Source organism: Stegodyphus dumicola, chromosome 6 (assembly GCF_044657685.1).
Source record: "Stegodyphus dumicola isolate Sdum_Otavi_A_Nest chromosome 6, ASM4465768v1".
Lineage (NCBI taxonomy): Eukaryota > Metazoa > Arthropoda > Arachnida > Araneae > Eresidae > Stegodyphus > Stegodyphus dumicola.
The window spans coordinates 53578458-53593919 of NC_140773.1; the positions used below are offsets into that span (position 1 = coordinate 53578458).

General features: G+C 32.1%; 1 protein-coding gene and 1 long non-coding RNA gene across 3 annotated transcripts in view; both read left to right on the forward strand.

Moving 5' to 3' along the window:
* The window catches only part of LOC118205184 (double-strand-break repair protein rad21 homolog), a 94097-nt gene extending 83941 nt beyond the window's left edge, over positions 1 to 10156 (forward strand). For both annotated transcript variants that reach the window (XM_035377622.2, XM_085818322.1), the window contains exons 12-13: positions 6277 to 6438; positions 6556 to 10156. In XM_035377622.2, the coding sequence (XP_035233513.1) occupies positions 6277 to 6438; positions 6556 to 6690 (297 nt within the window). In that variant the 3' untranslated portion in view covers positions 6691 to 10156. The remainder of the gene's footprint in view (positions 1 to 6276; positions 6439 to 6555) is intronic.
* Positions 10157 to 11535: 1379 nt separating this feature from the next.
* Positions 11536 to 15462, forward strand: part of LOC118205070 (uncharacterized) — a 44371-nt gene continuing 40444 nt past the window's right edge. The window contains exon 1 of the long non-coding RNA XR_004760937.2: positions 11536 to 11645. This is a non-coding gene — a long non-coding RNA (uncharacterized LOC118205070). The remainder of the gene's footprint in view (positions 11646 to 15462) is intronic.

Here is a 15462-nt window from a genome sequence, read left to right on the forward strand (position 1 = left end):
CGAAGATAAAAATAACTTCGTATTCTTGTATTAATAAGAATTTTAGTTTCAGTGCCGCCAGTTTGGCGAAGAATGAGTAAAGTAAAAATTTATTTTCTCTTATTCATTTTATGGTAAATTGTAAAAATCATATGTATTAAAATTTTGTAAATATACGTAAATACTTGAATGTTATGTAAAAGTAGAATTTAGTCTAGAAGCATAAAATTTTAGATGCTAAAAGTAAAATGCTCAAAGGCAATGAATTCAAAATTTAAGTATTAAACTGTAGATAAAATCATGCTTTAGAGCGAAAGCCTGCATGTCTAAAGATGAATGAGGGGGAAGTTAGAATGAATGTGTTTTGTAGGGTTCTCCACCTACACTTGAATTTTTAAGAATGTTAAAGTAGTTCATCGAGTTGTAGAATGTCGAGTAAGGTGTGTCTATTTGGTCGTTGAATTCTAACAAATCATGGTGGTTAGGGGAAGTGTTGTAAGACTAAAACACGAATATTCCCGTTTGACACCACACATGGTGGAGAGCCAGGGTAAAGTTAAATTAATTTTTGAATAATTGAATGAATGTGAAGTAAGCAGTAACTAAGGAAAACGAATCTTTTAAAAACAAAAATTTATTCAGTGTCAAGAAAGTGTAAATTATAATGTATTTAGAAAGATACTGATACTTATTCCTTCCAGATGATGGAAGGGAAAGAACAAGATTGATTGCTGATGTCCAGGAAAAGTTGCTTTAAGAAGAGAGATTTATATAAGTATCGACAGAAATTTAGTAAACATTTTGTTACATAAGATTTTTTTTTGTGTAAACGAGGCTCTTACCAGTTAGTTCAGAATTGTAGAAACCTTACAACAGGTCGTTTTTAGGACCTGCTTCCAAGTTTTCCAAATTCTGGCAGCGGCAAATGTACGGTTTATATTTATTTTAACTAACATTTATTTTAAGTTTAAACTATCTTTCCTGTCAAGCCTTACTTTCCCCTGGAACTGCCAATGCCAGAGTATGTAAATTTTAGTAGAACGAGCAAGGATTCAAATTATCAGCGGAACTATTCTGAGTTAAATAGAATGGAAACGAGTTCGAAGTGCGCTGTTCGTTCTTCACGAGCGCGGAGGTAGTTAGCCAGAAATTGAAGAACCCCGCGTTTCGGCCTGTGTGCTTGCCTCGGAGAATTGTTAATCGTTCAACGTGATATTCAAAGTTTGCTGAATTAGCAGCGGTATTGTAAAACGCGGTGAGGTTAGTTACGTTTAGAGAACCTCGTAGTTAAAGTCTTGTTATTATTTCTTTTCAGGTTCTTATTTTTATTTTACCGCCAGGTCGGCGCAGTTTGTGAGCGTCAAGAGCACGCAATTGTAATTTCTTAAGTTGAATAAAAAGGGACTTAAACCCTTAGCAAGACTCTGTCTATTTTCCAGTTTCAACTGTCACCTCTTGGTAGCGTGCAGGTTGGAGGCGCGCAACTCTACAGCATTATTGAAGCCCTATAACTGCTGTTTCGAGAATTCCGACTAACTTGACAATCGAAATTTTCTCGTTTTCAGTAACTGCTCTGTCACTTTCTTCACTATCTGTAGGGGTATTTTCTGGATCTAGAACCAACCACACTACAGATTTCGCCATTCATTAATTGATTGATGACCGAGAAGCATTGTCATCACAATGAAAAACTTCTTTTATATCATCTTCATTTATTACCGCTTCTCCACATTTCTTGACAAAATCCGTTAATTGGAAAATTTCACCTTTGTTTTGCGATATCCGAAAACCTTTAGCGGCTATCATTATCGAATTTAGCTATCCTTCACTATACATATTCGGCTATGCATCATGAGCTTGGCGACTAACGAAAAGTTGTTCCGTTAAATTTTATCTTGCTTCTGTCGCGCACTGAGACAATTAAGCCTAAATTGTATTAGTTTAGTTATTTATCATAGTTATGTCTATTTCTTGCACATGCTTAGGGCTTATCAGAGTTCTGAGTAAATAAATTCCCACATATACTTAAGCCTTATTGAGGACCGGCGATATCTTACCGCCTGATGTAGTCTCAAATTCTGCGACTGGCTGCGGCCATACGAGCCCTGGCGCTGGTTCTGGGCTTATGTGAATAATAAATCAGTTATTCTTAATTCAAATAGTCCTAAATGTAATCGTTGGGTCTATGAGCATCATCAACAGGATCGAGTTTTAGCATATAGAAAAAAATTTGGTAAATTTTTCCCGTCAATATTTTTTAGCGCATTGAACTTAAATCTGTAATCATCGCCAAACGTGATGTCAACATAAAAGGTTACCATACTCCTTTATTATTCAAATACTAACATAGAAATAATGATTCGCCAGGTTGGCTTCACATCAGCGATGTATCTATGTCGAATGTTTCGGTTTGAGATGCGTGCCAAGCAGATACGCAGCAACGGAGCCAGATTACTGATCGTACAAATTTATGCTAAAATGATTATTTCTTCAATAACAAGGTATTTTATTTAGTGTCGAAGTGAAATTAAGAATCGGGACTCTGCATATGTTTCATGGCTCACGGAGGGGGGATCAAATGCATATGCGTAAAGCCTACCAGAAAAACATTGATGGTGGTTTTAAGGTCCGGATTTTAGATCATCCCGGATAATGGACGTCCTGATTTCGGACTTTGTACTGTATTTCATTTTTAGTTCCTTATTTTATACTAACTGGAAGGCTATTTTTAACAATAAACATTTCCATCTCATTTGCCATATCTGCTTTCACTGACTAGTGAACTATGTCAAGTGCTGCTGGGCAGATAAAGGCCCCCATTTTTAGTATAAGGTAACTGTTCTCTGAGAACCGCATTAATACATTTCTTAATACTAAAAAATTGATTCTGTATTAAAAAGGGTGAAGGCTTTTTAAATAAGCCTTTTTATTAAAACTTGGAAATTAATAGTAACACAGTTTGAGCTTACGGTAACACTCCGCCACATTCGAATATTAAACAGAAAATTTAAAATACAATCTAAAATAGAATCGTAGCCTTGACCTCACCAAATTTGCGTAACAGATTATTGGCTCAAAGTGGTGCGATTTAACATCTTCTAGCAAAATAGCTAATGCCGGAATACTTACTAGGAGAGCAGGGCGAGAGTAAAGTCGCTTGCTCTTATCTCAAAGATTCAAAATCCTAGGTTTGAAAATTTTTAACTATTTAAGCCCTGGTGAGGAGAAGGAGAAGAAGTAAATGTACTAATCCAAAAAAACCATAAAATAGGTTAAACAACATAAATATTTTAACTTAAACTAATTAATGAATAAAATACTTTTCTCATGGCTATGAAAATTTTTCAATAAATAATATAAAATGTACTCAAAACCTATGAATTCAGATTTTTTTCAAATTATGACGTTTTCAATTTTTTAAGAATATGTATTTATATTTTTTTCAAAACAAATCAAATTTCAGAAATTTTTGACTATATTTAGATGCAAAATGTAAATCCTTTGGCATATTTGATAATTCTGTGTCACTTAAAAAGGAATATGATTCATTAAGATAATAATTCCGAGTTTTCATATGATGAACGTGACGCAGAAGTTAAAAGTTTAGTGAAAACTATTTCGCCAACAATAGTACTCGTATTTTCTGTAACAATAATGGAAACACCAACTAATAGAAAAAAATTCAACTAAAAAACAAACTTCACTTTAAAGACTAAAGACTTCACTGTGTAAAAAAACAGATTTCAATTTATTACAAACACACGTTTGATTAATTTTGAACCACTTATTCAATCAGAGATTATTATACACTTTTTCCCCTTTACGTTTGCATCGAATTTGTCACAGTGGGGATTTGATGGTATAGATGAAACATTGTGCAGGCATCGCGTTCAAGAACCTAGAATTTCAATTGAAAACAAACATACTTGTTTTAATTTTTAAATGACTATTCTTTAAGGTAAGGATTTCCTTAGACAGATGAGATTCTACTGGCTAGATGTGATATTTTAGATTTCAATATCCCTTTTTATTTTAGATAACATTTGCGGCCAAAAATAACTTGGCATGCGAATCGTGCGTATTCCGGAACTTATTTTTGATAGCGTTGTGATAATAAGATAGCATCTCGGCAGCGTCTAATTAGCAAGAGAGGCAGAAAGCAAGTGCTATTCGTTCCAGAAATGAGTTTGTTGTGGCACTATTTGGATCTTGATCTCGTTACTTGCATGCATCACCAGTGTCTTACTTTTGACGTTACGTTTAAGACTACGTTTAGTTCTTCTATGACCTATGTTAGTGTTTGTCCTGTTTCATTCTTTAAATCACATGGCATTTCCCACAAACCACTGAACGCATTTCACCGCCATGTTCCGTTTTTCCCAAGCGAAGCGTTTATACCCCCGCTTGTACAATCCTTGAAATTAGAATTTGAATCACAATTTTCATAAGAACCGAAAGAATGGTCACAAAAACTTGCATATTTCTTCGAAACGAATGTAAATTCTGTAGGGCTACATCAGCGTTTCGCTAACTTTTTCAGCTGAGGACCACTTTTATAAATATTAAAATGCTTTGCGAAGCACTTTACTTTTGTCCCTTTCGAAAGCAAATATTTCTACCAAGATGTTTATATATTTAAAATACATTTAAATAAAATATAATTATATCAAGAAATTAATAGAAGAAAATTTATATTAGTTTTTAATAATTCAAGCTTATTAGAGTTTGAACAATCTTTACCTCATTAACTAAAAATTAAGTAAATTTTTTACTCGCCTTAATGAGGTGGTTTTGGCTACGAATTTAGCAATTTGTTTACTGCAATTTGTTCTGTGTTTGGATGTATGCTTGCAAGAAGCACCGGAGGTACTTTAAATCCCTCTTTTTTCTCTAGGACGAGAGTGGGAAGTCTGCAAGAAGAGTAATTGGTAAGAAATTGCATAAAATTTCAATTTCGGAAAGAAAAGTGATAGAGAATTGCTTTGTGTAATTTCTAAATCTGAGATTTCAGCTGAAGTTTTGTATGTCCATTTAAGTTTTTTAAAATTTATTTTTATTTTATTTATTTAATTATTTTTGGGAAATCGATTAGGACAGCAAGGCAATCCAAAGAAACCAAAAATGGAAAAATGCTGGACTACCTATTATAAACTAGAAAGCCCGGCGGTCATACGAAATGACCTCTCTTCTAGATATTATTAGTTAAAATGATTTGTGCAAAGGTGTCTGCTAATTCAAACTGATTTACCCAGGTCAGGCGGCGTGGACGCCCCTTTGCTTACTGCCCCACGGGGTTTCCCCTTTTTACTTACTTAATTGCTTAAAGTAGAGTGCAATGAAGGCGGTACATTTCTTAACAGCCACCACTAGCTCAACAAATAAAGCTGATTTAAATAATAAAATGTTAATTCACATGTCAAAGATCTCCTTGTACACAACATTTCTTGTGTAGATCTTTCCATCATTTTTAAGCTCGCCTTGCAGGGGACCATCCATTATTTTTAATTTTACGTCCGTTCTTTCACAAACTCTTGAACAGGCAACATAAAGTTGACCGTGTCCAAATGCAGGCTCAGCTAAAAAAAATTCCAACACGCTTAAGCGTTTGGCCCTGAGACTTATTGATGGTTATAGCGAAGGTAAGTTTTACAAGAAATTGCTACGTATCAATTGGCTAGTATAGTTACGCAAGTAACCAATAAACTGTCGGCGATAAACAGACACTTAAGCCGCATATAATAAAGATATTTATTTATTTCATTTTATTTGTTTTTTTCATAGTTGCCGGTTTTGCCAGTTAAATATTTCCGAATTCTATTATATATAGATGTTAAATTTATTTATTAAATGTTAAATGCACGTGCTCTTGTATTTTTAATTTTTCCGGCTTAGCTTTCTCATAATATTCGTCACGCGCTGCATTGCACGGGAATAAAACAATTTACAGTGATGCAAGCAACCAATAAACTATCAGCAACAAACACTTAAGCCGCCTATATATAAGATAGAATATTACAAAATATTTTAGTCACAATTATTTTTCGCACGTTTGAAATGAACTTACCTTTGTATTGCACATTGCATCTAATTTCCTATTTTTTAAACTGTATTAAGGTGACATTTAGTTTTTCTTCATAGTCTCGGCTCAAAAGCAAAATAAAGATGTTTACGACTAGATTTCTATAGTGAAGGTGTTAAAACAAAACAAAAAGGGGGGACATTTTATATGACATTAAGATGTCGCATAAAATCAATACATTAAGATAAAATATATTATCATATGCTTTTAATTTCTAGGTTTCTAGTGAGGACCAAGCTGTAGATGAAACTTACGAAGAGTTTGAAGAAAGAAAAGTAGTCAAGAGGACTGTCTCCATGCTAAACCTCCTACGTACAAGATTGCGTTCTTGTCAGAATATAAATTTTGCTGACCTAGTACAGAATAACAAGCGAAAGGAAGTAAGCATAATTGAAAATAAAACTACGAATAGTTTTATCGAAGTAAGTTTTATTAAAAAGTAATAATGAATCTATATTTCAAGTAGTCATTTATATCATTATATACATTTATTACAGGTTGCTCAAAAATTCTTTACTCTCTTGATATTGAAGAAGCAACAGGCTGTGGAACTTGAGCAAGAGTCACATTGTCAAAACACAATATTTATTACAAGGGGACCTAAATTTTATATCGGTAACAGTGAAAATTAATTTGTAGTTAAATGCTGTTGGAGACTCGGAACATGAAGCATTTCTCACAGTTTAAGAAACATCAGGTAAATAAAGGAAAAAAAAAAAGAAGAAAGAAAGAAATGATGCGAGCTATAGTAGTTAAACTGTTTTTATATTAAAATATTTTCAATTCACATATTTTATAGAGGAATTTGATGAAGCATTTTACATATGAGTAAGTTTGTGCTAAATGTGCCTTTAAAGTGTTCTTACAGTAATATGGAAAATCGTGCTTAGAGGACATGTGTTTATTAAGAAATGAGTTATTTCTTAAAAAGTAATTTTATTAAATCATTATGATGAGTTAATAATAATAGTCTATTATTATTAACTCATCATAATGATTTAATAAAATATTCAGAAAAGAGGTATTTAGTCCAGTTATCCCGAAATGTATTGAGCTTTACTTTAAATCAAAAATCATTCTAAGAATGAATTACTACTAATTTTAATGTCAGTTTATTATTAGTTGACTTGCAATGTTACGGAATACAGGTATATGGGGATACATATTTTATATCAGAATGCATGTATTGGTTAAATTCACAGAAAACATTGCAATTATCTGCATAATTCTGCTAAGTTCTGTGTACGTAGGAGGTTAACTAATTTTGAAATATGTTTACGATGAAATAATTTTGCATGTCTGAAACGCATAAAAACTGTTAAACGTTTTGAAACAATTTTAGAACAGAAATTTGTTGTTGATGCGAACGTGTGGCGGATAAAAAATTGAAAAGCGGATGATAAATTTCTTTGAGGGGTGAATATTTAAATTAGTCCAGAGATTTCATTTATTGCACTATTTCAAAAGCCGTTGAGAAGTGTGAATGGAATTTTTACTTATGTATGAAATTAGGTGATGATATTATTCGTAATCTGGTGGCAATGATGGAATTATTTTAATCTGCTATCTACTAGTTAACGATATTTTAATACCTCTATTTGAGTTCCACAATAGGCAAACTATAATTTAGTCTTTTTATTTAATTTCCTTTCATTATATATCTCACATCTTCGAAGGTCCTTGAAGCTTGTTCAAAATTATATTCATATAATGTTCCTTTTTCTGATCTTCTTTAATTCTTCATTGGAATTGAATGATCATGTGAGTGCGTAATGATTATGTAAGAAAGTATTTGCTTTGAAACAAAATTAAAAAACCTTAAAATTTTGAAATTTGTTTTAAGAATATTTTCTTTTGTGAATTTTAAATTTTGTTTTTGATTTTCATAAGAAAATTACATAAAAATGTGTGAGTGATACTTTTAAAAAATGTAGTATTTTAAGAAAATATTAAAAAAGATCTTGGATACTTAACTTAATTTTAAACCAATAAAATAATGATAAAAATGTATAACTGAAGGAACTAGATAGGAGTTTCTCTGTCTTGTCGTTTAGCAACCGTTTTGAACAGTTTAATTTTGTTATTAGTAAAATATGATAAGTTCAAGAAATATAGTAATAGAGTTTAAACTTCTTAACTTTAAATCAGTTAAGACTCTTAATTTGTTCTCAAATATATATGCGTACTCGTACTTGTATATAATCCTGTTACTTGTTGCATTACATTTTTTAACAATGTTAATTCTTTTTATCTAAAAATTCACAAGTTTCAGTGTTCTTTCTGTTTCTTGTGTTCTGGAAAAATTAATTTTTACTTTAAAAGTTAGAGCATATGACAAAAAAGTTTCTCTGATAGGATGTGATTCTCTATATATTATGCTTTTGAGTATGCTTGTGTGCGTGAAAATATTCAGCCTAAAACAAAGTGGCGTTAGATGCAACATCAATAGAGTAAAGCTACAAGTAAAACAATGAGCATTAAATAGAACATCAAGATACGAAAATATTGAATACATTGCTCTTTCAGTTAAAACTTGTTTTATCCCATTGTGATACTGAATACTTGTCCAGATGCAATGCTGTAATTTTATTTGCTATTACAGTTTTAGGTGTCTGTATATATTATATTAGAAATAATCTTTGAAAGGGAAAGAATATTGAAAATTTAATTAATTAATATCGGCTTCGAAACTAGTTTCAATAAATATAATTAGTATTTTTGAATTTTCTGAAAGAGAAGGTAATATAATGTTGTTAAAAATAATTTTTCTTAGTAAAATGTGGAATTTGTTTGTGAAACGTGTTGTACAAGGTATTAAGTTTAACCAAACTCTAAGTTGTTAATGCTTTCGCTTTCAATGAATGGTTCATTTTTATTAATTGCCATTTAGATCTCTGTGTTAAAATTTCAGTTCTGTTTGTTGAAACTTACCATTGTTATATAAATCATGTTATACATAGTACGTCTACGACGTTTTAGTCAGTTTATCTGAATCTGCGAATCATAATTAGTGACAAATATTACTAAAATATTCGACATCGCATGGAAAGACATTTGAATGACAGTTTTATATAAAGATATGCAGTTATTTTCTGTTATTGCAGGTTTAATAACTATAATAAACAGAAATCAGTTAGGACGTGATCGAAACGAGATACAGAAATTAAAAAATTTTCAAATAATCATTATTATTGTTGCTTTACATAACATGGAGGCGATCTACATGAGTTGGAGAAAATTCGAACTCAATGTTTAGAAGTGTATTGACGTTTTTAAAATAATTTTTTCGCTGGTAGAAATTAATTCTTAAGGAATATCTGTTTGAAGGAGAAAACATTAGATTCAGTATGTTTTGCAGGAGTAACAGATCTAATTTCTAGAAAGAACCAGGTTAGACTCCAAAAGGCTCAATAAGAAAACTGATTATTGGGCTATATCAAGGGATGTCTAGATCAAAGGATGCCTTCGAATCTGCTTCATATTCACGTTACTAACGGGGTAAACCACAAAAACCAATCAGGCCTTTCGCCTAGGATAGAAGTCTCAGCATTCTTCAGTCTTATCCACTCCGACACTGGTGGAGTAGAAACTCTACAAATGTAGCAAGGGATATATGTCTCAGCAGTCCTGCAAACATGTTAAGACATGTATCTTGGAATTTCTACGAACATACTAATGTAATAAGATATACGCGTAAAATGCTAAACAATGATAAAGTTTCCGTCAGCTATTCTATTAGGAATTAGTCCTGAATCTTTGTAGACGCACTGTGTAAGTTTCACTCAATTTTGTGATTTTTTTTATGAATCATTTGATTGTTAATTTTTACTGTTTATGGATCATGTAGTTGAAATATTTGCGTTATTGTTATATTATAAAATTTGTTATCTGTAATGAATATTATCAGCTATGAATCATTTAAATGCCAAAATCGGTACTTTTTCAAATTGCGCTTTGCAAATGTGTTTTGAATTTGGTATTCAACAAATACTTAAAAAAATATGTATATTTTAATCATAATTTAATATATCAGTTATAATGTTGTAGTATGTATAATCATTTTCTGGAATTAAAATAAATAAAAGTTGAATCAAGTTTTTGAAATGGCAAACTTTTTTTGTAATTGTTCGGAAAGAATGCAGGAGTTTGTTATAGTCTGCTACTTTAAAATAAGAAATTCGAAATTATTTTTCCGCCGCCAGATTTCACTGATAACCGTGGAAACAATGCTTCGGGAAAAAAGTCGACTTTCTTAATTTTTTCCCGCAGTTCACTTCCATTTAGCATATTTCGCTTCGTGAAAAGCCCACCAATGAGGGCTACCTCAACTAAAGGCGCAAATAACGTGCAGAAAGTAATGCTATGCGGGGAGGACGACACGAGGTACGATCCGAAATGGGGACAAGACTGACAATGGCCTTGAATTACTTTATATAAAGTACCAGACTATAATAAATTTAATATTTTGATCGCATTCTAAATATGTCTTGAAATTGGAGAATATACAAGTTTCAAATACTTGTATAATGAAAGGAAACGATTACAGAATGTGTTTAAAGAAGGGACCACTTTATTAGATGGGAATACCAGGCTTTTCAGTGTTGGGGTTTCCTAGAAAAAGATTTCTTGTAGGATACTGAAATAAACTGGAATATGTCGAATTTCTGCGCTCGTATCTCGCTACGCATCTATTACGCTGCCAAAGTTCCAAATTATTCATATCATGTCATATTGTAACGAAAATATTATCAAAAAATATCAGAACTACGCCGAGACTACCCGTCAACGGTTGTTCTGCACAGGTTCTTAATATATACGTATATAAACCTTAATAATAATTAGGCACAGTGAGTCTACTATTAGAATATCTGTTTACAATTTCAATATTTATAGAAAAAGAAATAAATCTTATCTACTTGAATTCTGCACATGTTTCTTGACGATTAAATAACTTTGTTAACACTTGGTCATCTCGTTCGTCCAGTCCAAAAAATTTACCCTCTAGAAGTTAATTCTTCTGGGGATCCCATTATAGCAGATCAACATACTACTAATGACCCACCAGCAACATCACAGAATGATCAATCCAATTCAGAAATCCAATTAAGGATGTTTCAGCAGCTCCTCGGACGTCAAGAAGCGGCAGAGTAATCAAGACACCTAAGAGACTGGGCTATTGAACTTTCGAACTTTGTTGATTTACCTCGAAGGTGGCAAATCAAGGTGGGAGGATGTTACGTAATGCCGTCAATAAACTTCGGAAGATATTCACGAGACATTTTTATGAATAACTTTATTGAATGAACACGAGACTTTTAATGTATTAATGTTTTAATGACGCGAGTTTTATGTATCTTTCTTTTTTGTGGATGGCATCAGTTTTTGGCGTTGCCATGCATGTTCTAATCCGTGTTTGCTTAGTGATAGAAGTGTTCTATGAATTTAATGATGGTATTGAATTGAATTATTATATTGTATTTGTGTTCTGCTTATTAAATAATATCCTAGTTCCTGCTTTACTTCAAAGAAAACTATGAAAATGCTGATGTCGAGTGTTTATTCGTCAAGAAGCATGTGCAGAATTCAAGTAGATAAAATTTATTTCTTTTTCTATAAATATTGAAATTGTAAACAGATATTCTAATAGTAGACTCACTGTGTCTAATTATTATTAAAGTTTATATACGTATCTATTAAGAACCTGTGCAGAACAACCGTTGACGGGTCTCGGCGTAGTTCTGATATTTTTGATAATAGTTTCGTTACATATATATATATATATATATATATATATATATATATATGTACACGTACCAAAAACTGTTATTTCAAACAAACAAATGATGCTAACTAAATTATGTAGAAAATGAAAATGTTTATGTTAGTAATGTAACAGTGCTACGGATGATTTATTTTTAACTAATAGTTACATAGTTATTTTTAAGCATTAATGCTTCCTTATTATTCTATTTTCACCCACTCTTTTCATGCCATGATGTAAATGAGATAGCGATCGTTTAGTTCAGGACTGAAGGGAGAAAGAAGTGCTATTTAAGCGAAGGTTACGCAAGTTAATTTTAGAGCGTGTTCTGTCTATTCCAAACCACGTTGTACCATGACTATTAGCTGTTTGACTCGGTAGCGTTAAGTTCTAGCCATGCAAACCTGCCTCACCAGTTTTCTACAAACCAGAACCTTTCCTGCGCATTTTAATTTTCCTGTGAGCCGTAAGGCTAATCTAGTACATTTGAATTAGTTCAGCATTACGTAATTAAGCTAGAAGTGTTGGGTTTGTGTAAACCCAGTTTGCGTTATTGTTATTTTTTGTTTAAAATAAAAGGGCTATTTACACCCTTCTTCTGACTTTGTCTACAGTTTAAGACAAGAGGATTATTCCTCTGTAGTTTTTCTACAGCTCACTCATTTATACTACCAAAGAGAGTGAGACCCTATAGTTTCTTTAATTTTAGCAAGAGAAACCTATTTCTTCCGGCCGGATTTTTCCATGTTATGTTTCGGCTAAGAAAGAACTTGCCAGCCTTGTTTTGGTGTCAGCTCAGATTTGTTGCATTTTTTATTTGTGTAGTTGCCCACAAAGAATTTGGAATCTTAATCGAGTTTCAGCGATTTTTTTCTGATATTATCCAAAATTGTAAGGTCCTCGGAAGCAAATCTTTCATGAATTTACCTATCAGGCACTCGCACTTTCCGGGATTTTTTTTTCGGTTATATGAAATTTTTATCTGTTTTCTAATATTACTATCAATTATTATTTCTAGGAGATTTGAAGAAAGAAAAATGGATCGTTATAATTATCACATGTATAAAGTTCTGTAAAGATAAAGGAATAGAAAAGAAATAAAAAAAAATTAATGCAGTTATTAGAAATATTTCACATTCACAAGCTAAAAGAATGACAAGTTGTATATTTTGCGTTAGAAATTGAAGTCAGAAAATGAGTTGTAAGACATATTAAGACATATCGATTTTGCGATCATGTAAAAGCATTGGGATGCCAGAAAATGAGTTTCAAGGCATATCGTTGTTACAATAATGTAAAAGCAATAAGGACTGCTGGTACTGGTACAGGTTGAAGCAAGATCAACACATCCACATAGGCATATTATGTACCGCCGGACCTTTCTAACCTCTAAGCTTCCAGTTCAATTTAGAATTCCGAGGAAAAAAGCCCTAAGAGACGGTCCGAAGTTCTCCCATTCATCTTTTTCTACCACCAACCTATCGTAAGGATTTCCAGCTGCGGCGTATTTTAAATATCCCCTTGCTACACAGACTCCATACGCTTTCAAACTTCCATGCCATCTGGATTTTTACGAAATCGGTTTTTGAAATACGATGATCCATACAGTCAGTCAAATATTGTAGAAAATCTGAGAGCCACGCTAAAATTGTCTCCGTCATGAACCAGTAGTATCGAGTACACACCTTAACACCTTTTTCGGAATAAAGTCATTTAGTGAAGTATAAAAATAGACACTAAAATGAAGACTACGTAAAAGTATTAATAACGCTTTACAAATTAATGTAAATTTCCTTATTTCTTGAGTGTGCTCATTTCTATGTTATTATCTCTTTGCATCAGTTATAGTACACCCCGTTATTTATTCATAATTTTAAAGCCGGACAGATATCTGGTCTTGCAATTCATGCATAAGTAGAAACTGCAGAATTGATGCTTGCGAATGACTTAGATCCGCGAGAAACAGAGATGTCCATCCCATGGACTAAGACAGGTCTGAGGATCTTCTACCATAACACCAACCTTCCGAGAGGATATTAGGCTTGATAGTAGCATAAGTGCCTAGTACTGCGAAGATATATCTGGACATTCATATGTTCCGCCGGGATTTAAACCCATGCTAGGACTGGGGTTGTCATCTTTAGTATCCCCATGTTAGCATGTAAAAGTGCATGTTCTTACTTCATTTTGCAGTATGAAATTCTTCTTTAGTATTTTTTTAGTGCATTTTAAGAGTATTTAAAAGAGTGGATCTTTTTAGACTTTTTCCACATTGCAGAACTAGTTGTCATCTTTCAACGTCTAATTGGAATATTCTAACTGTAGCATCATTAACAGCGCAAAGGGAGTTACCTCGCACTCCTAGATATATGACTTTTTTTTTTTTTGTCAATATTTAATTTTTTAAAGGATTTATTGTGATTTTTTTTAATTTGTAGAAAGCAGTATAATTTATCAAACTAACGTTTTATTGGGCCTGGATGATGTTTTATCTTTAAGTATTTGTGATGCTGTTACACAAACAGGAAGAAATGACAACCTTAAAACCGTATTAGCCAAAATGACCGTAAATAAAAAAAAAAAAAAATCATGATTTTATTTATTCATTAGTTTATCTGTAATTTTATACTTTTATTGTTGAAGAGTTATTTTTTAATCCCTCTTCATCCATTTTTCCCAACCGTCTGAACTTAAATGCATAATGGTGACAAGATTGAATAAAATTAAATGTATAGCTGATTGAAATTAATATACATTTCTTGATCAATTCGATTAATTTACAGACCACAGCATCCGATGTCTGAGTTCTGAAAATTCCTAATTACCTCCCTGGTTTGCTTTCAGGGGGGAAAATGTTTGAATGCATCGATGTTTGTTATTTTGTATATGACCAGTTTTCATTGTTATTTTGTATATGACCAGTTTTCAAAATTATGTGTCGTGTTTGAAAGCTGACACCCCTGAAAGCAGATTGGGCGTCTTTTTCAATTCGCTAGAGAATTTAATCAGAGGATTTGATGAGAATAAACGTTAATTTTCATTTTTTTACCATACAAGGAATAGCCCTCTAAAGAGAACTTTCTTATTACATTAAGACCTACGTCTGACATTTAAATGTGTCAGAAAAATGCCGGAAAGGAACACCAAACATTAAACTTAAAAACTGCACAGAATTTTACTCAGCAGAACAGCTTTATTAAAATAATAATAAAAAAACAAATTTCATTAAAAATGTATTACATATAAAAATCATTACAATGAAATAAGTAATATCCCTTAATACAGATATTAATTTATCTTAATAAATAAATTAACCAACTTCCCATTGCTAAATCTTAAGAATTCAAATGGTATAAAGGAAGTTAAAAACTTTGTTTCCTAAAACAAATCATGCAAAACTTTTTATATAATTAAAATTGTTAAATAGCTTAAGTTCACGCCGGGAAATAATGTTATGAATCTTACTTCACGGCACCAATGTTATATCTTAAATTCATATAAAAATGTTAAATATGAAACTACTTGCCGTTAAAGGGTGTGATCGTATAGTGAAACGTGTACAGCATTTTTTTTGCGTTGTGAAAAAAAATGCATTCCGGGACCGCGCCGTGAGAGGATCGAAAACATAAAACATATACAAGAT